This window comes from Miniopterus natalensis, chromosome 17, assembly GCF_054644295.1.
Source record: "Miniopterus natalensis isolate mMinNat1 chromosome 17, mMinNat1.hap1, whole genome shotgun sequence".
NCBI classification, from domain to species: domain Eukaryota; kingdom Metazoa; phylum Chordata; class Mammalia; order Chiroptera; family Miniopteridae; genus Miniopterus; species Miniopterus natalensis.
Window position 1 is genome coordinate 32,091,593 of NC_142097.1, and position 27,129 is coordinate 32,118,721.

The 27,129-nt window shown below is 51.2% G+C and overlaps 2 protein-coding genes across 2 annotated transcripts in view; both read right to left on the reverse strand.

Moving 5' to 3' along the window:
* Nucleotides 1-6,059: 6,059 nt before the first annotated feature.
* Nucleotides 6,060-10,184, reverse strand: SUPT4H1 (SPT4 homolog, DSIF elongation factor subunit). Its single transcript, XM_016210704.2, has 5 exons — nt 10,043-10,184; nt 9,450-9,556; nt 8,181-8,236; nt 7,853-7,906; nt 6,060-7,173 (listed from the first exon to the last, which is right to left on the reverse strand). Exons 1-5 carry the CDS (start codon nt 10,109-10,111, stop codon nt 7,106-7,108), a joined length of 354 nt encoding a protein of 117 aa, XP_016066190.1. The 5' UTR covers nt 10,112-10,184; the 3' UTR covers nt 6,060-7,105.
* Nucleotides 10,185-12,756: 2,572 nt separating this feature from the next.
* The window catches only part of RNF43 (ring finger protein 43), a 53,727-nt gene continuing 39,354 nt past the window's right edge, over nt 12,757-27,129 (reverse strand). Inside the window, exons 2-9 of the mRNA XM_016210652.2 lie at nt 25,451-25,573; nt 19,530-19,604; nt 19,286-19,417; nt 18,554-18,658; nt 16,947-17,108; nt 16,317-16,419; nt 14,309-15,664; nt 12,757-12,972 (exon numbers count right to left, since the gene is read on the reverse strand). Coding sequence (XP_016066138.1) covers nt 12,929-12,972; nt 14,309-15,664; nt 16,317-16,419; nt 16,947-17,108; nt 18,554-18,658; nt 19,286-19,417; nt 19,530-19,604; nt 25,451-25,573 — 2,100 coding nt within the window. The 3' untranslated portion in view covers nt 12,757-12,928. The remainder of the gene's footprint in view (nt 12,973-14,308; nt 15,665-16,316; nt 16,420-16,946; nt 17,109-18,553; nt 18,659-19,285; nt 19,418-19,529; nt 19,605-25,450; nt 25,574-27,129) is intronic.

Sequence of the window (27,129 nt, forward strand, 5' to 3'; positions counted from 1 at the left end):
ACTGGAGCCGTTAAAAAGTGACTCAACCAGAAAGTGTGTTTGAAGCGACGCCCGCCAGGGCCCCAGAGCCAAACCTCAAAAAGACGAAGTGAGAAAGACAAGCCTGCGGGGGCTGGGCTGGGGGTGGAGGCCTGGCCTGGAGCCGCCTGGCCAAATAAGGGCAAATGTTCCCAGGCCAGCCAATGGGGCTCAGGCAGCCATGTCATGGGGCTGTGGCTGGAAGGGGGAGGGGAGAAGGAGGTGAGAGAAGTGGGGCAAAATGGGGGCCAGGGGTGGGGGCAGGAGGCCCAGACCCTCCAGGAAGGGTCCCGGGTGAATGAGCATAGGGAGGTATTGTGGCCCTCAGCCCCCAAAGACCTTGGTGCTGAGGTTAGTAGACTTGGACCCTCAAGAGCCCCACTTGCAGGCTGGGGCTCAAGGGGACAAAAGGAAGACCCCCTTACCCAGGCCCCAGTTATGGGCCCTAGATCCCCATGTGCCATGGCAGAATGGAGGCCATAGGGACAGCTGGGCTGGGTGAAACACCACTGCAGCTTTGCCTGGCCACTGACCTTGGGCAAGTGATATAACTGAAACTGTTTTCTCCTCTGTGAAAGGGGAATAATGCCTCACAGGGTGGTGGGGATCAAGTGCAATGACGGAGGTGGCCAGTTTTGAACCTGGTAATGCCACACTGCTAATAGGTTATTATTGTAGAAACACTGGCCCAAGGGCTGCCTATCACTCATATCCTTGCCTCCCAGTTGCTGTGAAAGGTCCCTTTGCTAGGACACCATGTGGTTCTCAATTCTGGCCTCTGGTGTCTATAACGGGGAGGGTGTGGAGGCCAGAGGGGTCCTTCCAATCTAAGCTTAGTCCCACCTGCTACCGAAGCAGATTAGACACGCTCTTCCCAGGCTCACCCACCAGGGACATGCCTTGCCCACCTAAACCTCCATCTCATCTTCCCGCCGGCCTACTGAGCTCCAGACCCCGCCCCCATCTCCCTGCTCCCCTGGGGTGCAGGGCTGAGGAAGTGAGTCTACTCAGCTGCCCGGAGAAAGTGTCAGTGCCGCAGCTGCCGGCACAGGGTGGGGGCAGCTTCTGGCTTCTCCCAGAGCCTGTGATTCCTCCCTTGCCTCAGGCCTCCCCAGGCTCTTCTGGGACCACAAGCCCAGGAGGAAGGCTGGGCCATGGCTGCCACCCTCTTCCTCTCTGTGGAGTTCTTCTCTCTCCCAAGCATGGATTTGCATTTTCCCCTCTGCCCTCGCTACTCAAGCCCCCAGGGACAAGGTGACAGTTAAACCCCCTCTTCCGGCTAGTGGCCTCAGAGCACTCATTTCCTTCCAGGTATTTTCCGGGATGGGGGTTGGCGCTGAGAGGGTGGCAGTTGCTGGGTTCAGGGAAAGAAGTAATGAAGAATCTATTTTGGACAGAAGCTGCCCCCCCCCCCTTGGTGTCTGAAGCTGTTCCTTACCTTCCTTCCAGTTCTCTCTGTAGCACAGAGCTCAGTTCAGAGAAAGAAGGGTGCACAGACAGGAAGCAGCAAGTAGGAGTTCTTGAAATGGGTCTGCTAGCTCCCTGACTTCTTTCAGCCCCAGGCCCCCTGTGCTGTGGGATGGACACCCCCTCCCCAAAAGCTTGGGCTTCAGATCCTCTGTCCAGGACCCCATAATGCCTGCCCTCCACTCTGGGGGAGTGTTGAGCATAGGAGTGCCCAGGTCTAGAGGGGAGATGTTTTCTATTGTATTTCTCAGAGGACCTGGCATCTTGGTGCCAGCAGCATGGGGCAGAGTTTTCCATGCTCTCAGTTCCTACTTTCTGGAATCTTAAAGCAAAAAGAAACACCAGCATCTGTAGACAAAAGGTGCTGAGGCAGGCAGTGTAGGACAGACAAAATAGCAGTGACCCCCTCTAGAGGTCAGGCTGACCACTGGCTCTGGGGCTCAGTCTTCTCACAATAAAGTGCAGGGCTGGCCTAAGTCAGGGCCCTCCCAGGCCTCACATGCTCTGTCTGATCTGCCTTCACTTTTTCTGCAGCCCCAACACTGGACCTCACCCAACATGGTGCAGGCCTCCGAGCCCCAAGGCCCAGGCAGGCAGCCACGTGCTTTCTTCCTCAGTCTAAACCTTACTGGCTCACCCTACAGCAATTTTTACCAAGCACGGCTGTCTGTCCTTTTAGCTCAGATGAGGCTGGAAGGGGGACAGCCATACATGAGTGGCAGAAGTGACAGCTGACAGGTTGACATGAATCCAAGAGGTAGAAAGTGATCAGTCCCAGAACCACTGCACCACATGATACAAAAATGGAGGTTTATAACAACGACTTTGAGTCAAGTAGAGGTTAAATCATATCCAGAATCTCATATCCAAATAGCAAGGAAGTATACATTTAAAAAAAACCCAAAACATTAAGTCATAGAAAATGAGAGAACAGAAAGATTAAAATAAAAAACTATGTACTTGAAGGAAAATGTTCCAGTTTTGATATATTTATATATGACAGGTGTATTGGAACATCTACTAACCAACAATGCTAGCGGGATGACAATCTTGCCACACGGATCTAGAACTTATCTAGAGGTGGACAATTTTGGATCATGATGATTTCGAGACAGTCACAGCTCTCAAATTGCTTTTACCTAAATTAATGTATTTGATGCTCCTAACTATCCTCAGGGATGGCCATCTATATCCTTCAGGGAACTTTTGAGGTATAACGTACAAACAGAAACGCTGTGCAACACAAATCATGAGTGTATAACTCAATATATTTTCAGAAAGGGAGCCAACCTATGTAACCAGCATCCAGATCAGGAAAGAAACTATAACCAGCACCTTAGGAACACCTCATGCCATTTTCTACCCCGACCTTTCACAGGTAACCACTATCTTGCTCCCTAACATTAGAGTTTTTTGTGTTTTTTAAAAAATCCTCACCCAAGGATATGTTTTTACTGATTTTAGAGTAAGGGGAAGGGAAAGAGAGAGAGAAACATTGATATGAGAGAGAAACATCGATCAGTTGCCTCCTGTACATGTCCTGATCAGGGATGAACCTGCGACCTAGGCATGTGCTCTGACTGGGAATTGAACCGGCAGCCTTTCGGTGCACGGGGTGATGCCCAAACCAACTGAGCTGCTCCAGCCAAGGCAACATCAGAGTTTTTTCAACTGCAATGTATAGAGAGGAAACTTCGTTTTAAAGAAGTAAAGTTACTTAGAAAAGCCAGGGCTGGTGGGTGGTGAAGGCACAGGGCTGGGAGGCAAGGACAGTGCCCCTAGTTGGATATGTATATTTTCATCACGCGAGCCTCAGTGTTCTGGTGGTATGTGAAGGTGCCATAACTGGGGTGGAGATTGAGAGAGGTGGGAAGTAGAAAAAGCAGAAGAGGTTAGGGGTATGGGGCACAGGTCAGCAGATACCTAGGAGCTGCTGGAGAGGAACACAAGATTCAGCCAGGAGAGAATTGGACAACTGACCGGTTTCCCAGTACTCAATACAGGGATCCTTGAGTAAACCCCAAGGTTTTCTTTCATGGGCTATTTCCCCACACTGCTTCCCTATCTTTGGCTAATTTTAGACTTGGGGACTAGAGTTGTAGGTGTTGGGCATAGGGTGGTTGGGGCACTCAGTGTGCAGGGACATGTAACTTTCACTCAACAAGCTAATGCCTCACGCTGGTTCTGTGGAATACTCATGAAGGGAGCAGGCCTGCTGCATATGGGGATAACTATGTTGGAAACGGTAGCCCTAAACTGGGTGTGAGCAATGAACTTTTTGAGCTAAGGCTCTACTGCTTGATCATAATTAAGTCACTTTAATTCTTTGAGCTTCAGTCTCTTCATCACTACATAAGGATGTTAACTCTGACACAGGGGTTTTGTGAGGATCAAATAAGGTAATGGACATAAAGTCTCTTTTGTCAACTGTAAAATGTTATTTAAATGAAAGGCTTTACTGATGCTAAACCTGAACCAGATTCCCAGACAAAGCAAGATGTTATTAGTCTGTCCTTAAACATTACCTGTCTCTTTTATACAGATCAGCTGTCAGGAGGGGACTTGAAGATTAAATAGCAGGTTATAGACAGGCTGGGAGTTAGAAGGCAGTGGTTGTGCCCAGAGGGGTGAGGCCTCAGTCTCTAAACCTGAGACCCCAGCCCGAGTTTAGGCCTTCATCAGTCCATCCCCATTACTCTGGGGGAAACAGTTCCCCTCTAAGACCAGAATGTTCCAACCCTTGTTCTATCAGCTACCAATCCTGTCTTGAGCGGGAGGCTGCATTCAGCAATGCAGTGCCACTTAGTCCTCAGTCTTTGGGAGACACCCTAACCCCACAGCCTGTGGTGGGTGGGGAGTGGAGAATGAGGAATAGGTGGGCAAGGGGAAGGCGGCCTGGTCACTACTGTTTCTAATGTGCCTCACTTGGGTCTGTTCTTATTTATTTACTTTTATATATCTTTATTGATTTCAGAGAGAGGAAAAGAGAGGGAGAGAGAGAGATAGAAACATCAATGATGAGTCATTGATCGGCTGCCTAGCCTGCAATCCGGGCATGTGCCCTGACAGGGAATTGAACCCTGATCGCCTGGATCCTAGGTCGATGCGCAACCGCTGAGCCACGCCCGGCCAGGCCAGTCTGTTCTTATTGAACTAGGGAGGAGCCTTGCCTTTCTGAAGGAGAGAAGTCAAACTTGAGCAAGAGACCAAAACCCTGGGCAGATGTGGGACCTCAGCTGTCAGAATGGGGCCGAAACTTTGACAGGCACAGTGAACAGGGCAGCAGTGCTGGCACCTGAACCATCTTCCACACAGCACTGCTCTCTCCCAGGGAGCCTTGAAGAACCAGCAGTCCCTGTTTCAGCTTCCTTGGGCTCCCAGCAAGGCATGGGACTCCAGAACTGTATTACCTGGTTGGGCTGCTGAGTGGCACCACAAGCAGGTTCAAGGACCAGCGAAGGCACGGATGCAAATTCTGAAGCAGCTCCCAGGCAGAACCCACTTGGCACACTGTGAAATCGGTCACTGCAACTGGCCGCCCCTCCCCCCAACCACCAGCGCCTGTGTCTTTCGCTTCCTGCGAGGCTGACAGTTAAGGCCCCAGCGCAGTGTGGCAGCCTGAGTGTGGTTATTTGTGCACAGCTCCTCTTGCCTCTCCTCCCCACAACTGTTTCCATTCTCACCAAGTAGCCACGTCCGGGTCAGACACGCAGGACAGCAACTGGGGATTTCCAAGGGACTTTTTGAGAAAGCCAGTGAAAGTTGGGTGTTGGCTGCATGGCCTAGGCACTCTTGCTGAAACCCACTTCTTCCCTCTGGGATGTTAGCTCTAGCCTGATGGGGCCGCTTCCCAAAGCTCCTTTCAGATTGAAATTGAACAACAGAAACCACCACAGCTGGAGCTCTTTTAGTTTGCTGGGCTGGGAAAATCCTTAAAAAATTGTTGGAATTGGGGTTTCCAAACCATTCCCTCAGAACCTGAAGGCATCAGAGAAAATGGTTCTGGCTTTAGGACCTGTGAGGGGTGACTGGAGCAGCTGTGCCAATCCCAGCTTCCTTCCCATGGGCCTACGAGACAAGGGAGGGGGCTGGTCACTTGAGTCAGCACCTCTCCCTCCTTCCCACTCCAGGCCACAGGTAACAAGATACTGACTCACTAGCAACACCAGGTGGCCAAGAGACAAGGCCCCAGTGCAGGCACCTCTGCCAGTCAGAACGCACCCTTCAGTGGGTGGCTCTGAGCATTTTTCCACTATTTTGACTTTGCACATATTGCTAATATTGAAGAATGGTTAACAAAAGGAGAGCCAATGAATTTTACTTTTCTTGTTGCTAATCCTCACCAGAGGGTATTTTTTCCATTGATTTTTAGAGAGGGAGAGAGGGAAGGGGAGATAGGGAAAGAAAAAAACACATTGATACGAGACTCAATTGGTTGCCTCCCACATGCACCCCGAAGGGGGCCATGCCCTTGACCAGGAATCAAACCCAGACCCTTTGGTGCATGGGCCGGCACTCTAACCACTGAGCCACAATGTGCAGGGCTGAATTTTGCTTCTATAAAACTTAAGTGGTAGAATTTCCACATGGCTTTATTTATGATTACCAACAATCTTGAGGTACATAGGCAGAGCAATCATTCTCATTTTAGATGGAGAACATATCTAAGAAAATAAAAATGGGAATACTAACAGGATTTTTTGTGGAAATTTAAGAAATTGAGGGGTTTTGGTAAATTTTTAATTCTAAAACAAATAACTCACCTTGGCCAATAACATGACATTATTTAAGGCCCCCTACTAGGCCAGAAAAGGGAGCAGCCCACCTCCTATGGAGGTACAAACTAGCCAGACAAAGACCCAGCAGCCATCTGAGGGTCCCCAGTTAGGGGAATGTGATCGAATGTAACTGAGGGAAAGGGAGGTCATGGGTTCCACTGGCTGGCCTAAGGTATAGGAAGAGCGGTAAAAAGAAAAAAGACAAGAAAGGAAAAAAAAGTATTAAACCTGGTCAAATGGTAATGAATATTAAGTCTCAGTATTTCTTTAAGGGACACCTGTTGTGCCAGGTCTAGAGGGCAGAAGGTGGCAACCCCCAGATACCAGGACTACCAGGATGATGGGATTGCCTAGACTCCAGACAGACCTCCCAATGAGACCCAAGGAAGCAAACCACAAAGGCTGCAACCCTGGAGGCCCAGAGACAGCAGGGGCCTCTGTTGCTCTGGGAAGGTGCCTAAAGGGCAAGTGAATTCTTACTGTACCCAGCTAAGAGAAAAGGAGGCAAGACACCTGTCATGGGCTATGGGCTAATGTTTATTGGCATTTGATAGAGTCCTGCCCATGGCCAAGGAGGGAGCCCAGGACTGTGGGTAGGAAAAATAGCATCCTACTTCACACTCAATTCACTCTATTAATCCACCAACCCACACCACTCCCACCCACCCCCAGTAGTTCAAAAATGGTAAAATGGCCCAGGAACACGCTGTGCTGCTCTCTCAATAGTCCAGTGAGCCTCAGAATTGGTGAGGAGTATTTGAAGTTCTGTCCATTTCCTTTCACAACAATAAATAAGCAGAGGCAGGAGACAGTGGCAAAGACACTGGCAGCCATGCATCTTGCTAGGTCTTTATAGCTGTGTCTCTGGATTTGTAGGCCACTCCTCGGCTTTTCAGCTCCCGCACGATTCCTATGGCAGAAAAAGAAAACAGCTCTGTGAGTGAAGAAGAAAGAAAGGTCCTTCAGCTACCACTCTGGGTGCAGGGAGGAATTCCTAGACTGCTCAGAGGAAGTCCTGCTTGGTTGGCTTGTTACCATCGAAGATCCAAGGAAGTGTTTTGGCAATGACTTGGTAAGAATGAAACACACTGTTGCTCTGGCCAGTGTACTCAGTGGTTAGAGTATAGGCCCCCCGCACCAAAGGTTTGCGTGTTCGATTCCTGGTCAAGGGCAGTACCTAGGTTGCAGGTTCAATCCCCTGCCCAGTTGGGGTGCATGCAGGAGGCAACCAATCAATGTGTCTCTCTCACATCAATGTTTCTCTCTCTCTCTCTCTCTGCCCCCCCACCTCCCTCCCTTCTACTCTCTCTCTAAAAAAAAAATAAAAAAAATCAATGAATTAACAAGACAAAAAACAAGAAAAGAGAGAAAGACACATTGTAGTTGTCAAAAGCAAGGATTCTGGAGTCAGAATGCCTGGGTTCAAATTCTGGCTCCTCACTTACTAGCTGGGTAACTTTGGGCAAGTTATTTAACCTCTCTGTACCTGTATTCCCTCAGAATTATGAGGACTGGTGATAATTCACACAAAGAAATTTCACAGAGCTTGGTGCAATAAATAAACACTGGCTGATACTGATTACTGTTACCTTGGGGCAGGCGACCAGTGACTGATACTGCATACACACCAGGCTTAAAGTTACCTGAAAGAGAAGAAGAGAGATTGCAGTGAGAGTGAGTTAAGACTAAAGACCAAATAGAAGCTTAAGCTAAAAATAAAAGAAATGCTACCATTGCAAGAGAAAAGCAATCACTTCTGGCCACAAATAGTAAATGACCAGGCACAGGACACTTTCCTTGCCTGTCCTCCATCTTTCTCACTCTTGAGGCCACTTACTCACTGATTTAAGACTCCCCCGCCAGACCAAGAGATAGCAACAACACTAGTCCAGGATAAGGAGGAAAGGAGATACTTACTAACTCGCTGCCACTTGGAGACCCAGCTGTCCTCTGGGCTCATCATTGCAATGATTCTAGAAAGGGAAAAAAAGTAGTCAGCCAGAGCCTCACCTACTAAAGAAAAAAAACAAGGAACTGCCCTCTTTTTGTTCCCAGCCAGCACAACAGAGGAAACCCAGAGTTGACTGAAACTTTGATTAGGTTGTTTATTAAGTTTTGGTTTGGTGACATGACTTAGCAAAAATGACTCCATTTTGGCCTGCTGTTTACTTTTCTTTTTAAACAATGCTAATAAATGAACAAGGGGACTAAAGTATCTGAGTCTGCACATGTATACATAAGAAGTAAAGGTTCTATGACATTTTTTTTGCCCAATCCTTTATTCTTCCTTAAAAGAAACCAAAGAAAGAACACAGTTGGCCCTCCTTGAAGGAACTTTAGCAAGTACTGGGTTTGAGCCCAGTTTGTGTGTAAACCCTTAACTGGCTTATGGGCAAAAGAAACAACAGTACCTTCTTAATCCCCAAAGAATACTGCCCTCTAGCTCCTACCTTGGGAAAGGAAAATTGAGACCTGGCCACCTAAGTTTATCTCATTTCCTCTTCTTCCCACTGGACAATCCTGACAAGGGAAAATTTTCCTTATAGGGCTTCTTGAAGATATCTAAAAGCATCAGCTTTGGGCAATAATTTACCATCACTGTACCTTCCCTTCCCTTCATTTTCAGAAAGTATCTTCATGCATTCAACAAACATTTATTAAGCATCCATAACCTTCCACGCCCTGTGCCAGGTCCTGGTGCACAAGATAAAAACAATCCCTACCCTATCATCATCAATGAGCTCACAGTCTAGTGGAGGAATGTCCAGTGGAAATACAATAAAAGCCACACAAATTATTTTAAATTTTCTAGTAGCCATGCTTAAAACAATAAAGACAAAAACGTAAAATTAATTACAGTAATATATTTAACCCAATACACCCAAAGTATTATCACTTTGGCATGTAATTAATACAAAAAAAATACTGACATTTACATTCTTTTTTCTCATGCTAAGTCTTTGAAATCTGGTGTATATTTTACACTTAAAGCATATGTCAATTTGGACTAGCCACAGTTCATGTGCTCAAAGCCACACATGGCTAGTGGCTACTGTACTGAACAGTATGTCTCAAATAACTTTGAGATCAATCAGGATTATGGTATCAAAAGTCTGCCACACACTTACTTGGTGGTGTGGTGTAGGGGTAACGGATAAGTGAATAAAGAAATCTAAAGGAGCTTACCCATCAAAGGAAGAGCTGGTGCAGTCATATACCATCTCTCGGTTACCCTTCATCTGAAGGTATGCATCACAATTGTCACAACCGTCATATTCAAACTGGTCTATTGTCTGCGAGGGAAAAATTTTAAGATGATAAGTGAGTATGAACAAGGCCAAACAAAAAAGCTGCTTTCTCCATACTTCTACCTGGTCAAATAGAAAACTCCATATATTGGCTCTGTCTCATCAGGTCCCTCACTCATCACTCCCACAGTCCCTAAGTTTCATCCTCACATTCCTCCTTCTCTTGTTTCCACTTGCACTTTACCTGTCCCTTTCCCTAGTCTCCCTAACTACTCTCTCTCCTACTGATCCCCACGCTTCTCCGACTCCTAGCGTCATTAGGATCCATCAGCAGTTCACTGAACGTCTGTTAAGGGTCAGGCCTGTGCTAAGAGTTGAGGAGTCAAAGGCATGTAAGACCGCCGGTGCAAGCTGCAATATCTGTTCTACTGATGTAAACAATGGCCTCCTGCAGTTTCCCACATCCCGTTCCACCCTCTTTCCCCCAGCTTGGTCCTCCACTCCTCCTACAACCAGGTCCCCCACACATACCTTGACCAGCGAACACAACAAACACGCCCGGAGATGCCGCAGGTCCTTGGGCACCGTCTCCAGAGCCATGGTCTCCAACGGAACAGCGAGAAGCTGCCAAGCCGGCCAAATCCACAGACTATAAACAGTGAATTGCCCAGAATGCCTAGCACTTCCGGTGCCTCGCACTTCCGCTTCCGGCGTAGGAGGCTTCAGGCCCCTTCTCTACCCCCGCCGTAGGAGATGGTTTCTCCCGCCTGGAGGCGGGGCCGGCCGGGAGTCACCTGGGCCGGCGCGCGCCCGCGCCACCTGGGCCGGCGCGAGGGCGAGGCCGGGCCGGCCGTTGGGCCTGTGGGCGGGGCCCTTGGGGGAGGGGCGGCGCAGCTGGCGCCTGCGCGGGAACACGCCCGCGGCGCGGGCCATTTGATCTAGGCCGCCGGCTCCGGGCCGCGCGCCAGTTCCCTTAGGAGGCTCCCGGGTGACAGCCTGGATCCTTTTTTGTCCTCCCGTTTTAAAAGGGCAGGGCCAGAGTCCACTGTGTCCCTCTCGGTCATCTCTGCAGAGACGGGAGGGAATGCAGGGGCAGCCCCCTCCGCGCCAGCTGCGAGCGCGTTCTGGGGTGTCCCCTTGCCGCCCGCAGGAATGCCGGCCTGCGAGTGGGCGGCGGGCGGGGAAAATGCCCATTTCATTATCTTTTAAAACGCTTTACGTTCGCTTCCTCGTCCCAGCTAACTTATGCTTCGTACAGCTTTTTTCATTTAGACAGTTCTTTTACTCCAGCACATCTGTACGAGATTAAGCGCCCTTTATTCTTATTTTCCTTTTACCCTGTAGGAAGCTAAATGCCGTGCCCTGCCTGTGGTTCAGAATTGGGCACCAGACAACCGCCACCCCGACCAAGCCTTCCCGGGAGAAGCAGAAGGGGAACGTGCTCTGTGGGGAGGGGGGCAAAGGCCTCCCCAGGCCCGTGGGCTTTCACGCCGACGCCGTGCGTTTACCTGCCCGGCGGGGTTCAGGCAGCTTCTGCCCTTCTGGCTGGACCGAGCCTCTTCCAGGCGGGGGGCAGGCTGTGTTCGGCTGGGCTGTGACTGGGGTAGGACCGTCTCTATCACTGAGTACTTTCCACTTGGGAACGTGCTCTCCCTCTGTCATCTCAGGGGAGCTCTGCAAGAACTGTGAAGTAGACCCATTTTATGGATGGAAAAGTGAGGCACGGAGTATTAGGCCGAGGTCACAAAGAGAGCCACTGAGGTATCATGAATTAGTGTGAAGTGAATAGTACAAGAATAATACAGACTGAACCACAGTGAGGATCCAGTCATTCTTCTTCCCTGATCCCACTTAGCCAAGCTTTTAGGGGCTTACAGACCTGTTCTTGTTGCCGAGCCCACCGCTCTACCCTATCCTTTCATCAGTCAGAGCCTGGCCTCTGATACCATTTATTTCTGTTGATGTAGACGACGACATTGTTACCCTGAGTGACAGTCATAACAGAACAAAGCCACGAGACCAGACTGCATTTATGGATAAATATATTAGCAAATAAATACATTTCTCAACATAATGCCTGATTCAAGCGTCTTTCTGTCTGGTTCAGATATAAATAACCATGTGGGCGCCTAGGTGCCAGTTCCCCACTGACTCTGAGGGAAGATTCCCAGGTGGGGTCCTGAGCCCACTGTGCTCCCACATTCACATTCCAAATGGGATAATGTCTGAGGGGCCAACAATGGTCAGGCTGCCCTGGGGGGAATGTCACCCCAAGGCGGCCCCTCAGCCCTTGCCCACTCGGTACCAGCTGCTCAGACCAGACTTCCTGCTCCAACTCTGCTCTCGCGTGCACACCTTCCTGTGCGTCCCTGGCCTATATGGCTTATACTGGGAAACTGAGCCTGTGGAACATCTAAACCCAAGGGTCCCGCTTCACTTTCCTTTGTTCTCTCCTGTTCCCCATCCCTGCTCTGAGAAGAATTCCTTGCTGTTCTTGTTTGGCTTTTCTGCCTTTATTCCATCTGCCCTCTTCCTAGATGAAGTCCAACAGAAATCCTCTTCTTTCTGTCCACTTTAGGACTTTGAGATAGATCTCCAAGAAGTTATTCCCTCCCACTACTCCTATCCCCAACTCCTGGAGAAATTGGGGCTGCTGGAGTGACAAGGGAGTTTGACGATGAGAGGCTCCACCTCAGGGAGAGAACTCCATACTCTGGCTTCCCAGAGCCTCCCCTCTGACTTAATACAGTGTATCTGAAAATTAAGGACAAGAAGGGAGAAACATATTCCCTTATGTACCAGGCAGTACTGCCTGGAGAAACTACATAGTTCCCTCCTCCCCACCACTCTGCTTCTAGGGCTCAGGGGTCACCTCAGCTCTTGATCCTTTTGCAAAGAAGGCGAGTGATAAGAGCCAGGATTGGCGCTAAAGCAGCAGCCTTACCAAGGAGGAGCCAAAGCTGGTGTGCAGGATTCACCCAAGAAAGGAGGTGAGAAGGGGTCATGCATTCGGCTGGACCCACTGGCTGGTATTAACATGAGGCCTGGGATGAGGGAGACCTGCTGGGGCTGGGGGAAGGAGCAGCACCTTTATAACACCTATCTACCCATACCTAGCTTCCTGCTCTCAAAAAACAGCCTTCAGGGGAGCCAGCCCACACAGGCAGTAGCTGGTTCCCTGCTAGACACAGACATTGCTGCACCGCAGATGTCTGCAGACAAGCTCTGGAGCTGGGAGCAGGAAACACCACCTCCTGCCACCCACCATCACCACTCCTCTTCCAGTGGTTCCAGAAAGGGCAGCAAAAAGAGGGGTGTTTTCTGAGATCCTTTCTTCTCTCAGGAGCAGGACTCTGTGTCAGGTAGGCTCTGAGTCACCCCAGAGCACACTCTTGGTTGGAGGTAAGCCTGAACATCTCACACGGCCTGTTCACACAGCTCCTCGAGCTCCTCCTCCGAGCCTGCATGTAGAGAGAGGGGAGGAAAGAGGTCACGGAGGGTCACACAGCCCCTTGCTTATACCACCTGCAGGAGAGTATGGCTGGGAGGGAACCACAGAGAGGGAGGAACAGGGAGTGGAGATACAGTTAACAGAACCTGGCATTGTTTGGATTTGAGGAACAGGGAAAGGGGAGTCACTGAAACTAGTTCTGAGGTTGGGAGAGAGGGGAGGTGGTGGTCTGTCACTGGCAGCACTGAGAGTACACACATGACAGGGTCCAAATATAATCATCAGACACATGGCCAAAGCCTGCATTGCAGGGCTCTATGAAAGCAATTATGTATTTTCTCTACTGTAACTGTTTGCATGCCTGTCTCCCCATAGACCTGGGTCTCCTGGTTGACAAGTTCCATGGCCTTGGAGCCTAGCATATAGCAAGCATACAATACAGAAAGGAAAAAGGGGGGAAAAAGGAAGGAAGGAATGAATGAATGACAGCAGCTCTAGGATTCCTAAACTCCGAGGTCTTATATTTCAAGAACTCTGAGTCCCCTCTTGGATGGAGGGATCCTCCTAGAGATTTCTGCAGGCAAAGGACTATGTCATCCACACAATGGGAGAAGATGGGGGAGATCAGGAGGTCGAAGGTCTGGAAGAGGAGGGTTTGAGCCAATAAATACCAAGTTAAAGTTGAGGATTTACATGATCATCATTGGTTGTGATACAGTAACAGGGATATACTGAGCCTCCCCCCCCCCCCAAGAAAATGAGGTCCATCTTATTAACAAGGTGCTTCAAAGGGAGGCCCTACCTGTTCTTTTACCCCAGGGGAGAGGAGAAAGCCAAAGGCCCCATACGGCTGCTGGGACCACCCCTGACCTGTTTTTTCTTTCTGCATCATTCACGCAGCAGTTCTCACATGGCCTAGTATTATATTATCAGTGATTATTTCTCCTCCGTGCTCTCTTCAATGGCAAGGAATACTTCTTGGCCTTCTTTGCATTTAAGGCTAGCATTGAGCTGTATGCATGGGTATGGCTGTACCAATTATTAAAATATTAAAGCACTTCCATCTGAGCTGCTGCCTCAAACCACCCCAAATGCTTTCTACTGTCTCAGCCACACTAGGACTTTCCCTGAGACCTCCCTATGATCTGGCAGCCAAGGACTGACACCTGGCAGAGCCAGAGCACTCTAGCCAGCCTCCTATGCTTTGCCAGTTGTTCATTATTTTGAATGTCATGCTTGTATACTTCTCAGCTTCCATCAACCCCTCGTTGTTTGATTTCATTCGTTCTGCAATAGACAGCTCTAGTCTCCTCTCCCCACCACACCCGCTTCCCCTGAAAACTCACCAGGCTGGGCTGGCAGCACCTGGCAGTGTGGGTAAGGGCATGGCCTGCCCTCTGGGGTGCCAGAACTCCATCTGGAAGGCGCTTCCCCAGGTGGGTGTGGTCCCAGGGGCTGGCGTGGAGTCAGACACAACCACACTGGCTGTGAACTTGAGTAACAGGGGCCTGGGGTTTCTGGTAGCATCCTCCTGTCCAGGCCCGGAGGTCCAAAGATCAAGGGGTGGGCCTCTGGGGGCCAAGGGTATGCGAGGCTGGGCTCATAATGGGGGAAAATCTGGCAAGCTGGGTGTGTAGTCAAATCCTGGGGCCGAGAGGCCGGGACAGGCTCTGAGGGACCCCCCCGCCGTTTCCTCTGTGGGTGTCGGACAGGGAAGCTGGATTTTTGCAAGTGGAAGAGACTGCTGGGGCTGGGGCTGGGGCTGGAAGCATCATTCAGGTCTGGGGCTGGCTCTGTGAGGGCCCTGGGTCGCTGTGGGTTGGGGGGCTGCCCTGATGGAGCTGCTGGGTTGGATCTGGCAGCTTGTTGATCAGGAGAAGGTGGCTCTGGCTGGGGCTGTGTCCGAGGAACCTCATGCCGGGACTGCAGGACCCCCGTTTCGGCACCAGGCTTCCTGCCGTGCCACTGGAAGCGCTTTTTGTAGTGGTGGTGCCGATGGCGGTGGTAGTGGACGTGGCTGGTTACCTGGGCTTCCCCTTTGGGCACCACAGAGTCCAAAGAACGGGGCCGCGAGGTCACATTGGGCTGTGTCTCCTCCCCCTGGGGCTCCCCCTCAGGGCTGCAGTACACCAGGGGGTCAAAGTCACTGCTTAGAGAGCTGCGGAAGGTAGAGCTGCTGCCGTGGATACCTTGGAGGCTGATGTCCGTGCAGTTGACCACTGAGTCACTTGAAGAGCCATGACAGGGCCCTGAACTGGAGTCACTGGCTGGCCCATCTGCCAGGTAGCCGCTGCGTTCTGTGCAGTAGCTTTCTGCAGACCCACTGCTGTCATGAGGCCTGGACCGGCGCGGGGGTGCTGGGCAAGCGGCAGTGTGCTGTGAGGTGCACTGAAGGCGGCTCAGACCCCAGCCCTGCGCAAAGGGGTGCTGGGCCACCGGAAGGCGCTGTTGCTCACTTGGAGCCAGGGGATGTGCAGTTCTGGGGAGACGGTGGTGCCGGGGGCCCATGCTTGGCTCCTGGGATGGTTGGAAGGGACCAGGTCGTGGGGGCCGAGCCACTGAAGTCTGGGAAGGGCCCAGCAGGTAGGAAGCGGGGAGGTGGTAGTGGGCATGGCCGGGATGCTGACGAATGAGGTGGAGTCTCCGGCCTGGTTCCTGGTAAGATCGAGAGGGTCCCAAGGGCTGGGAAAATGAATCTCCCTCTGGAAGAAAGAACCAAGAGCACAGGTGTTTGCACAAACCTATGGAGGGTGCATTCAGGAAGGTGTGGCTATAGCATACCTATTGGAGCCTGCATAGCTTTAGAGCCCAGTCAGAGTTTGGAGGACCACAGACATTCCTGACCTGCTTATGCCCTGGGCTGTCTTCACTCCCTCCAGTCAGGTTGTCCCCTGGGAGTTCCACTGTGCATGTCAACCCCTGCTCTTCCCCCAGTCATTTGGCGCTCTTTCACACAGGCCACTGCAAGCCCACACTACACCTTTGGGTGCATTAGAAAAAGGCTCTTTTCCTCAATGTACTTTATTTACATCTCTTAGAAAACTGTCATATAATATCCTGGTTTTGTTAGAATAGGATACTTTATTGCCAGAAAGCTGGAATAATAAACATACAAATTCAGATTTAGAATTGACAAAGTTGTCATAAAAATACGAATACTTTTTGGCATAATAAAGATGTCCACAACGTGAAGGGCCGGCCCCTCAGACAAGGCATCCTGAGCAGTGCTCAGCTTAAAGAACAGTTGAGGCAGCGTGGCTTCTCCCAGCTTCAAGGCAAAACCCTTTCCCACAGGGAAGCCACATTCTAGACCCATCTACCTGTACACAGGACAGACCTTGGCCCACCTCCTACCTACGATGTTGAACATGCAGAGGGGACAAGTCCGATGCTGATGTAGCCAGGGGTCCACACAGACACGATGGAATTCATGGAGGCAGGAAATGACTCGTAGCTCCTGGAGAAAGCAAAGGGGCCCGAACCAAAGTTATCTGTAGCTACAGGAGCGACCAGGAACCAGGACGTCCCCCTAACTCCCTCTGGCCTCTCCTTTTTGCTTTTATCTACTTGCAAAAGACCTCCTAGTGGAATAGAAAAGGTATGGGCTTTGGTATAGGGTAGGCCTGGATTTTGCCACTTAGCTGCATGACCTTGGGTAAGTTTCTTAACAGACAGTTTTCTGCTGTACAAAAGGATAAAACACTAATCTACCTTTATCCCTCGTGGTCATGGGACTGAAAGGAGATAATGCATTGAAAGCACCCACTGCAGAGCCTGGCACATAGCACATACTCAACAAACAATAGTTCTCTTTACGGCAAGACCAGGAAAATAACAAAACCTCAGGGCTGCCCCCCTGCCTCTGCCCCATGCATGGCACAGAGGACACAGATGCAGCCGGAGCGCCCACATCAGCCTCCTCCCCCAAGCTGCAGTCTCCCTCCCCAGCCTGGTCACAGAGGTGACCCACAAGCCCTGCCTTACCTGGCCCTCAGAGAACTCCTCCAGGCAGATGGCACACACAGGGGCTGAGCTGCAGCTGCTCCCTGAGTCCGGCCACTCAGCCCGGGCCCTCCTGCAGCTGGCCCGGTACCTCCTGGTGGCCAGCTGGCTGATGGCCCAGGCTGTTCGCTGCTGAAGGGAATCCTGGGAAGACGGGTAGGGCTCGAAATGGGCAAGGGCTCCTTTTCCCTCATCCCTGGGTCCCAGCTTGGACTCAGTTCCCGGTCACCCAGATAGATTATGGGTCAATTGACTACCTTTGAAAGTTTGTCCCTTTCGAGCTCATATATGGCTCTGCCAAGCAGGCCAAGCCCTCCCACCCCACTCCCCCACTCATCAAGCCTTCCTTCCCTTGATGCCAATGGAAAAAGTTTTTATACAACTGTCTGCTTAACATTTCAACTTGCATATCTAATTGGCATGTCACACTGTATCCAGCCCACTCAAACACCACAATGTGCCACAAATGGAATTCCCTAATCCCAATTAACCACCCCTAGCCACATATCTGCCATCCCCCAATCTTCCCCATCTCAGTAAATGGCAATTCTATTCTTTTAATTGCTCAGGCCAAAAATCTTGGTGCCATTCCTGAGTCCTCTCTCTCACACTCCATGATCACCCCATTAGTAAACCTGTTAGCTCCACCTTCAAAATATGCCAAGAATTTAACTAACTCTCACTACTTTCACTGCTACCTCCCTAACCCAAGCTACCATTATTGTCACCTGGACTCCTGTAATAGCCTCTTAGTTGGTTTCCCTGTTTCCAGCCCTGCTTCCCTGTAATCTAGTCTTCTCAAAGCGGCAAGAAGGATCATGTTAAAACTTAAGTCAGATCATGGCACTCCTTCTGTTCAAAGCCTTCCAGTGGCTCTCATTTCACCCAGAGTGAAAAACAAAATCCTGACAATGGCCTAAAAGGTCCAATGCAACTGGGCCCTCATGAACTCTGTCCTGACTCCTCCTCTGCCCTCTCACTCACTCTGTTCCAATCACATGGCCTTCTCACTGCTCCTCAGACATCCCTCAAGGCCTTTACACTTACTGCTCTCTCCACTCAATCACTTCGTCCCAGATACCTGCACAGGTCACCCCCTCCCCCATTTAGGGTCTTTCCTGTAATGTCACCTTCTCAATGAGGCTTCCTGGCCTTACTTTTTAAAATTAACCCTGTCTTCTTTGCATTCTCTCTCCCCCTTTCTCTTTTTTTTTCCCCCTAGCACATACCACCATCTAAAATACTATATATTTTACTTATTTTGTTCATTGTCTGTCTCTCCCCACTAGAATGAAAGCTCCTGAGGGAAGGGATCTGTTGTCTTTTTTGTTCCCTGCACTACTCAGTTCCTGGAACAGTGCCTGGCATATAAGAGGGAGATCAGTGTGTTTGTTAAATGAATGAACAAAAGGGCAAACCTATGGAGAGAGACTGCTGGACATCAACAAAGCCAAATGCCAGTGTATTTAGATGTAAACTGTTTCATAAAGGGCATAAAGGCACCTTCTTTCCTCACTTTTCTTTCCTGCTCCCCACCCTTCCACACACATGCACACGCCCACCTCCACCAGGGAGCCCACCCTGCTCACCGGCCTGCTGTGGCGGGGGCGGCACCGGATGCGGAGCACCGAAGCCAGGATGACCACAAAGATGGTACCCACCACTGTCAGGAGGATCCACACATCGTAATCTGGCTGGGGGAGATAGCAGAGAGGGAAAGGGTTATAGTTATGGAAGGAGCTGCGCCAATTTGGCAGGAACACGGGAGCCCAGGTAGCATAAAGATTGCTAAAGATCCCCTTGAGTCTTCCAGCAGAGGGGATGGGGTGGGAGGCACCTGCAGATGGGGTCAGGTAGTTCTCTCTGCCCACGGGCACTTGTAGGAGAGGGTCCTCTAGATGTCAGCTGTGAGAGGCACTGTCTAAAGACTTGCGTGCTTGGGAAAAGGGGGAAAGGGGCCCCTCTGAGAGGTAGGAGCTATCCTGTGAGCAGCTAGGTGAGGTTTCTAGCCAGCAGAGAAACATCAGCCAGGGTTTAGGGGGCCAGGAGGCCAAGGTTTCATTCTGGCTCTGCCTCTCTGTGCCATGAAACCACAGCACTGAAAACCACTTTAGAACTCAGCTGGCCTGGTCTGCTCTTTCTGTAGATGAGGCCCAGAGAGGAAAAGAAAGTGCCCAGAGGAACACAGCTGCTGGATGAAGTTGGACTAGGGGGTTTCTAAGGTCTCTCCAGCTCCAGGAGTCTAAGGGCTTTTGATGGGAGATGCTGTGAGACAAAGTGAGGGTAAGCGCAGTTGCTGGGGCAGGGTCTGGTGTGCTTACCCAGGCCGGGGGCTCCTTCAGCTCAATCCTCACAAGGGCCTTTCGGTTCTTGTACACAAACTCCATCAGCTTCTCGGCATCATTACCCCAGATCAACACCACTGGCCAAGTCAGCCCCAGGGGCTGCTGCAGCTGCAGAGAGAAAGTGCCCGCAAGGGCTACTGTGTCCTGACCTTTCCGTGCCCTGTCACTTCATCTTCCTCTGTCCAGCCCCCACCCGCATCACCCCAATGTCCCTGGGTACCTGCTCTGCAGCAGCTCGATCCTCAGTGATGTCAAAGAGGACAGCACTGGCTCCTCTCTCACCCGCCATTCGGGCCTGCAGAGACACACAGCAGAAGCCCAGCTGGGGTCAGAGAAGGACACACCCCATCCACGCCCAGCCTCACATCCTCTCCTTCCCAGGATCTTGCACGCACCACACGCCTGCACACTTACATGTAAGGGGTCAGCGGAGGACTGGGACCCTCTGCCCTGCCCTGAGCTCGCCTGGGTCCTACTGCCTTCAAGGACAACATTCAGGCCTTCCTTTCCTAATGGAACAAGCCTTTAACAAGGGTTTCATAGGTGTCAGGTGGTCAACTAGGCTCTAAGGCTAAGGCCAAATAAGGCAGCCCCTGCCCTCAGGCCTCCACCAGTCTGTCTCCACTAGGAAGAGTGAGAACAGAGAGTAGGGAGTGGCCAGCACCCCAGGCAGTGAGGATGGCGAGTCCCCAGTACAGAGAGGGAGGGGCGGGGGCAGAGAGGTGGAGAGATGCTTCCGAATGGAGCTGGGTAGCCCTGGCCACAAGAGGAGCCTGCAGGGCACCCCCCAGCGCAGGCAAGGTTCCAAGACCCTGGGACACAGCTCCTTCCCAAGGTCTCCGTGGCACAGCCCCAGGCTCAGCCTGTCCCTTGAGCTCTCTCCCCCTGCCACACTCTAGTTTGCCAGCTCTTTCTCTAACTCCAGTTCAAGGACTTGATGGAGTCCCTGTCCAGTGCTTTTCCTTTCATCTCCTCCCTGAGAGGTGGCACTAGAGACTCGGGTGGGGAGGGACCTGAGAGGCTGTTCCCACAAGGACACGGCTCTACGCGTGTGCACATGCATGCTCGCCAGGGCTCCAGGAGCAGCAGGCTTGGGGAAGCAGAACCCAGCCAACCAGGCGGAGCAGAGAGCACAGCCAGAAAGACAACAAAAAGTGGGAATCTAGGGGCTCAGGGTGTGGGCAAGAGAAGGGAGATAAGAGCTGAGGGTGGGGTTTAGGCACCAGGGCAAAGGACCGACAGACAGAACTGCTCTTGGCCTTAGTGTCAGGTCTCCCTACCCAGCACAGCCACCTCCAGACTTCCTCCCTACAGCAAAGGCTGGGCCCCCATGACCCTGGGGGCCTGCTGAGTCTTTGGGGCCTTCTGGCAGGCACTGAAGGAGTTAATCCTTCTGCAAGTAGTGGTGGCAGGAAGGGGAGCCAGTGCTGGGGCTTACTCACACTCTCAGCGCTTTGATCTCTGTTTCCCTTCCCGGAGAGAGCCTGTTGGGGCAGGTCTCCTGCCAGGCAGGCCAGGGGAGCGGCCAGTGCTCCCCGCTCCCTGCTCCTACTCCCCAGGTGGCAGCAAGGCCAGGGGCCCCTCAGAACAGGCAGCCTGCAGGCAGGGGAGCCAGGGGATGGTGGTGGAGACGCTCAAGTGGGGCCCTGTGCTTGTCAGGAGGGTAACTTTCCTCTTCCCTCCTCTCCCAGAGAAGCTGGGCTGGGCCCTCTACCAACACCCAGGCCCAGCCCAGGCCCAATTCACCAGGCTAGTGACTGGAAATTCACAGGACTCCGGAATGGAGTATCTGGTGAAATTCAGAGGTCACAGCCTTTATTCCCCTCCTACCTACTTCCTCTCAGAAAGTCCACCCCATCTAGGAGACCCCAGGCAAAAAGCTCTTCAATTTTCAGAGCCCTTCAAGCCAGGGTATGGGAACAGCCCCAGGGGGAAAGCAGAGGGACTCCTACAGCTAATCTCAGAGTCCAGAACTTGGCCAAGGGGTGGGAGGTCACCCTCGAGCCACAGAATTGAGACTCTGGGATCCTCTGTGCTGCCAGGGCCTCATGTTTCTCATCCCCAGAATGAGACCCTGGACCCAGCCCGGCCTGGAAGAGCATGAGGGAAGGGCACAGTCTTCCTTCTCTGGAGATTTTCTTATTTCCCCACCCGGCTCTCTTTGAAGGATTGGGGTAGGAACAGTGGAAAGTAATTACCCTGACGTTCAAACACCCCAGCCCATTACAGCCCATAATTACAAAGCTGTAAAAGTGATCAAAGAGAGAAAGTCGGCCAAGAGGGGAAACAAAAAGGACTTTCAGGCAGTGGGTGCCTGTGTCCAGAGTTCTAGGAATCAAAAAGCAAGATTGGGGGCCTCTGGGGCTCTCTATTTCCTTCCCTTCAGTCCACCTGCACCAAAGAAAGTGGGAGAGAGGGAGAAAAAGCACTTCTTCAGGGACTGGAATCTGGAAATCAGAGAGGAAGAGAAGACTGGGCTTTAGAAAGATAATCTAGAGACCTCTGGGAGCTGCAAAGAGTCAGCCAGCCCCCTAGGGGCAGCAAGCAAGGCTGCCCACAGCCTCCAGCAATGGGAAACAATACAGCCCAGGACTTCTACACTACACCCTGCACTTCTCTGGGCCTTAGGTTTTCCTCTCCAGATGCAGTGACAGTCTCAGTACATCTCCTCCTCATCAAAGATTGACTGAGCACCTATTGTGCCCAGGGCCTCAAGCCAGGGAAGGCCAGGCCTCCAGAGCAACTCATCATGTAGTTGTGGAGACAGGGCATATACATAAAATTATAACGCTGTTAACAACATTCTAGAGCACAAATGAAACAGACCAGTAGTTTCCAACCACTGAACACACACACACTCACACACCCAATCTGACACAAATCTTCAATATATGAAACATATATTGGGGGTAAGAAGGACTCGTGTGGAAAGCATGGCCAGAGACCCTGGGAACGTTCCAGGAGTTAGGGATTTCTGCTCTGGGTGGGCTAGTTGGGCTGAGCCTGTTGGGAAAGATTCAGTGAAAGAGGTGGGATTCATCTGGGCCTGAAGGCAAGGGTAGAAGGAAGTAGAAGGGATAGAACCTTTATTGACACTCACTCTGCCCAGACTGCTTAGGTTTGAGTCCTGAATCTGCTACTAATTATTAGCTGTGAGACTTTAGGCAAGTCACTTAACTGTTCTGTGCCTCAGATTTCCTTTCTGTAAACTGGGGGTAATAACAGGACCTACTTCACAGAGTTGCTCTGAGGACTATATAAATTAATCCGTGTAATGCCTTATAATAGTGCCTGGCACATCATATATGTTCCTTAAGCATTAGCTATTATTACATCCATGATTTCATTTATTCCACACAGCAACTCTATGAGATGGTCATCAGCCTCTCTTTGGAGCTGAGGAAACCCAGGACCTCAGCCTCATGAGCGCCTAGTTACCAGAGAGCGGTCTCTATAGTGAGAGAGGCAGGGCTTGTGCCCATCTGCTTGCCCAGAGCCAGCTCCTTCCACCAGGCAAAAGGCCATGGCTCCAGTGAGGCACGAGGTGACAAAGGCCTGGGTAATCACAAGAATGGCTGTGGAGTTGCTAATAAAGAAACAGCAAGCAGTTTGGGTGACTGGATAGGGGGAGAGGGAGTGGTGCTGAGAAGAATGGATGAGTCCAGAAGAATTAGGATAAAGGTTTCAGAGTGAAACCTGAAAGAAAAAACCAACCTCATCACTCTGAAAGCGTGGGTGGATGACGACAATAGTTGTACTACAGTCATTTATTGAGTGATTGCGATGAGCTTGGCATAAGGCTAAGAGCTTCCATCTGGACCATCTCATTAAATTCTCGTAACTACCTTATGATGTAAGTCCCACTATCATTCCCCTTTTACAGGTGAGGAAACAAAGGTTCAGAGAGGTGAGCTAAAATGTCCAGGTAACACTGAGGGGCAGTGGAGATGCCAGGTTTCAGGCCCAGGGCTGTCTGGCTGAAGAGCCCCAGCTGCTAGTGGTGATGGTACCACTGACACTAATTGACATGTCAGAGCAGAGTGGATCGAGGTCAGTGGTTTTCAAACCTTCCTTACCAAAGGCCCACACTTTACCTATGACTCCCTTGAGCTATTTTAAAAATATATATATTTTACCAAACTAGCTGCATTTATTCCGTACCGCATTTTCCTATGAGATAACTTGTATTAGCTGTTAGAACTCTAACCAGAAGCAAAGTTAGAATATTTCAGTTAAGCCTATGGGACTCTAAAGTATTATAAGGAGCTCAAAGACCCACATTACTACCTTCACAGATCTGATTTGGTCCAGACAGTCCCAGGTAGGAGCTACTTGGTGAGGTCAAAGGTGAGGGAAGTCTTGGCCCTGACCAGTGGGGCAGCTTGGGGCTACAGCAGTTCCCACCAGAGGTTCCTACCCAGTGGAGGGGGAGATGCCAGGGGAGAAGCCGAGGGGAGAGTGCAGTGGGGGGCAGCGGGGAGGAAGCGTGGGCAGTGACCGCAGAGGCTGAGAAAGACCAGGTCCCAGGGCAGAGGCCAAGGTGCTTCTAAATCCCTGGCTTTTGTTTGTTTCAGCTCAGGCACCATTTGGCACTTGAAATACATTATATTCATCGCAGGTATCACTGGGGTCGGAAATAAAAGTCCCACTTTAAGGTGGTGGGAACAGAGGCCCAGCGAGGTTCAGCAGCTCAGAGCCCTGGCCACACACAGGTTCCTCGCCCCCCAGCGTCTGTGCGCAGGCCCCATTTCTCCCACGGGAGTGGGCTCCTCCAGGGGGCGGGAAGGGGCCTCCCATGCAGACAAGTCCCGACAGGCTGCCCAGTTCACAGGTATGTGAAATCATACGCTGCGCTGCAAGGACAGCAGAGCTCCTCTGAACCCCCCCCGCCCTCTGCGCTCACATTCACACCACCTAACACCGAGGACTTCTCTACCAAATGAACAAATGAATGACATTTGCCCGTGTTTTGTAAGGCGAGGGAAATGAAATGGCCAGAAGCAGGGGAGCTTCGGCCTCGCACAGTCCTGCTGCCGTTAAGGACCCTCCGCCTTGCAGAGGGAACATCTTCACCTGCCTGTGGGCGCCCACACCCTGCCCCCCACGGGATCACGGAAGAACCCCGGCTGTTCCCTTGAGACGCATGGTTCAGGAAACAGCGCTCAAGGGGGACCAGAAAAGCCTCAGGGGATCTGGGCCTGCGCACCGTGAGCAGGTACACAGGCAGGGGCTGTCACCCTGCTGGCAGCAGGACCTCGTCCCCCAAGTCCGCGTGACTGTGCTGCGCACAATCTAACTACGCTCTGGCTTACGTCCCCATGAGGATCTTTTCACCTATGTTCTGTTCTCCCAGCCAGAATGGGAGGTAACAGAGCAGAGAGAGTAAAAGCCCGGGTTTGAGAACTGGACAAGGCTCAGTTCACATCTCAGCTCCACCCTTCCCAGCTGTGTCATCCTGGCAAGTTACTTAAACCTTCTGATCCTCACTTGCCTTATATGTCAAACAGGGAATAGCAATGTCTAGCCTTCCTGGTTTTCATGAGTCGCAAATGAGAGAATCCGTCCCACGTCCCGCCTGGCACATGGTAAGCACACAGAACACAGTAACTTATGTTAAAACAGGGCTCACGGATGCAAAGGTTTCCAGGGCCTGCGAGGTGGCAACCAGACAGCCCATGTCTGAAAGGCCGCAGCTGCTGCCAGCTGCGGCCAGTAGTGCCCCGTGGAAATGCGGGGCTGCCAGTTTGCAATCTGGGAGGAAGAGCGGGGCCACAGCTTCGGGGCCACAGCTTCTGCTCCTGCTGTTCTTACTTAGTGCCCAGGAAACAGTCCCCAAAGATGGGGAAGCCCTCTGACTGGCTCTGTTTGCTCTGATGCTGGGCAGGGGAAGCGGCTCAGCAACTCCCAGGTGATGGAGGAGGAGAGGGGGGAGGCACATGCCCTAGGGGACAGTCAAAAGATTCTGCTGATAGGAGGGTGGTGGGAAAGGACAGAGGCCTGACTTTTCTCTCTCACACCTGGCTTAGGAAAACCTGAGTGAACCAGGCACACATCACTCATAGGAGACAAGGGGCCAGAGGGCCTCTGGAAGCCAGAACTGTGTGAAGTTCAGAGTATACGTGGGGTTGAGTATGAATCTACCTTGCTGGCCAGTGACAGGCAGGGGCGGGGAGCCCTCTGGGGACTCTCCAGCTTGACAATGCTGATGAATCCAGGCTCCAGATTGTCGTCATCACTGGCGTTGCACAGGTACAGGGGGTGGGACTGCAGAGAGAGAGAGAGACAGGTTAGGGAGGCTCCAGGGAGCAGGAGTAAGCTGTGAGAGCCAAGCACTTCTCCACTGTTCCAGGCAGCAACCAGGCAGGCCCCTGGTGCTAGGAAAGAGGGAGCATTCTTATTAGATAGCCTCTTAGTGAGCTAGTGAGCTGCTCCCAGAACTTAAGGACTATTAGTCTAGTGATCAAGGTTTAGGTGAAAATGGAGGCAGGCAGTAAGAGGTTACAGCCGTCTGCTGCTTTGCTTGACCCCTCCCCTCTCCCCCGACCCCACCATACTACCCGTGGTCCAGCTTTCTCAAGATAACTCCAAGAGATCTCTCACTGACCAGAGGGTCACTTGGGAGAAGGGAGAAAGTCACTTTGGAGAAGAGTAGTCTTTAGAGAAGGATCTGCAAATACTTAACCACCTCTCCGCCCCCAGGCCTTCGCAGTGCTATGTTGTAGGATGCATCTGAGGAGGTGGAGGGGGAAAAACTTGGTGTCAGAGTCACCAGACTGTCCTAGTCCTGAACTAACAACTCTGGGAGAGGGAAGGGGGGGAGATGACCATTAGTAATGCCCCTGGTGTGCCAGGGCCTTTAGATGTTACCTCACTGTGAGTAGGTATGATTATAGCCATTTAAAGAGAAAGAAGCTTGAAGCTCAAAGTTAAGGTCACTCAAGACTAGAACCCAGCTCTGTCTGACTCCATCCTCTGGAGTCACGAAACTCCAAGTGAACCCCAGTCAGCCCTCCATTGTTGTTGACGATGACGATGATCGTGATGATCATCACGACGATGACAGTTTAGGGTTACTGGATGGATACGGTGGGCCATGGATTGTTCTGAGCACTTTGTGTATTAACTCTTTTCATCCTTAAAACCCGATGAGGCGGAAACTATTATTGTCTCCATTGTAAAGATGACAAAATGGAGGTCGTAAGAGGTGACATAAGCGCCTAGGATTATGCAGCTAAAATCAGAAGAAATGAAGTATAGGATAAGATAGGTTAAAAAAATGTTTTTGAGAACAATTTCCATTTGACTTTGACAACATGATACTGTCCTTCAGCTTATGACCAGGAAAATTTGCTTTCTTCATTCCACATTCCTAACGCATAAAAGCCCAAACACAAGTCCCTGGAATATTAGTGCAGTGATGTTGTCCAGGAATCTGTCTTAGGCCCTCTTCTCTTTTCACTCTCCATGTGTCCCTGGGTGACCCCACACAATGCCATGGCTGCGTTTTCCACAGAGAGGTTGCTGACTACATGTGTGCAGCCCACACCTCTCTTGAGTTCTAGACTCAGATGCCCAACAGGTAGGGCCTAGATATTTCTGCAGAAACTTAAATGGCACACCTCAAATTCAGCATGTTCAAAATGGAACTAATCCTTTTGTCCCTCAAAACTTCTCCTCCAGGGAGTGGAACGACTCTCTGCCTATCCCCCACGTCAGATGTTGTCCCCATGGTCTCTTCTCTTTTTCACCCTCTACCACCAACCATCACATTCTCACAGTTCCCTCTCCTCAACACTTACCTGTCGTCTTTTCTCCATTCC

What these genes read in the sequence shown, in the direction of transcription:
- SUPT4H1 (XM_016210704.2), bottom strand. Translation starts at nt 10,111, where the DNA reads ATGGCTCTGGAGACGGTGCCCAAGGACCTGCGGCATCTCCGGGCGTGT. An exon ending in TGTTGTGTTCGCTGGTCAAG is followed by an intron (nt 9,557 to 10,042) that starts GTATGTGTGGGG and finishes TTTCCCTCGCAG; the next exon opens with ACAATAGACCAGTTTGAATA. An exon ending in CACTGGTCGCCTGCCCCAAG is followed by an intron (nt 7,174 to 7,852) that starts GTAACAGTAATC and finishes TTTCTGCCATAG; the next exon opens with GAATCGTGCGGGAGCTGAAA.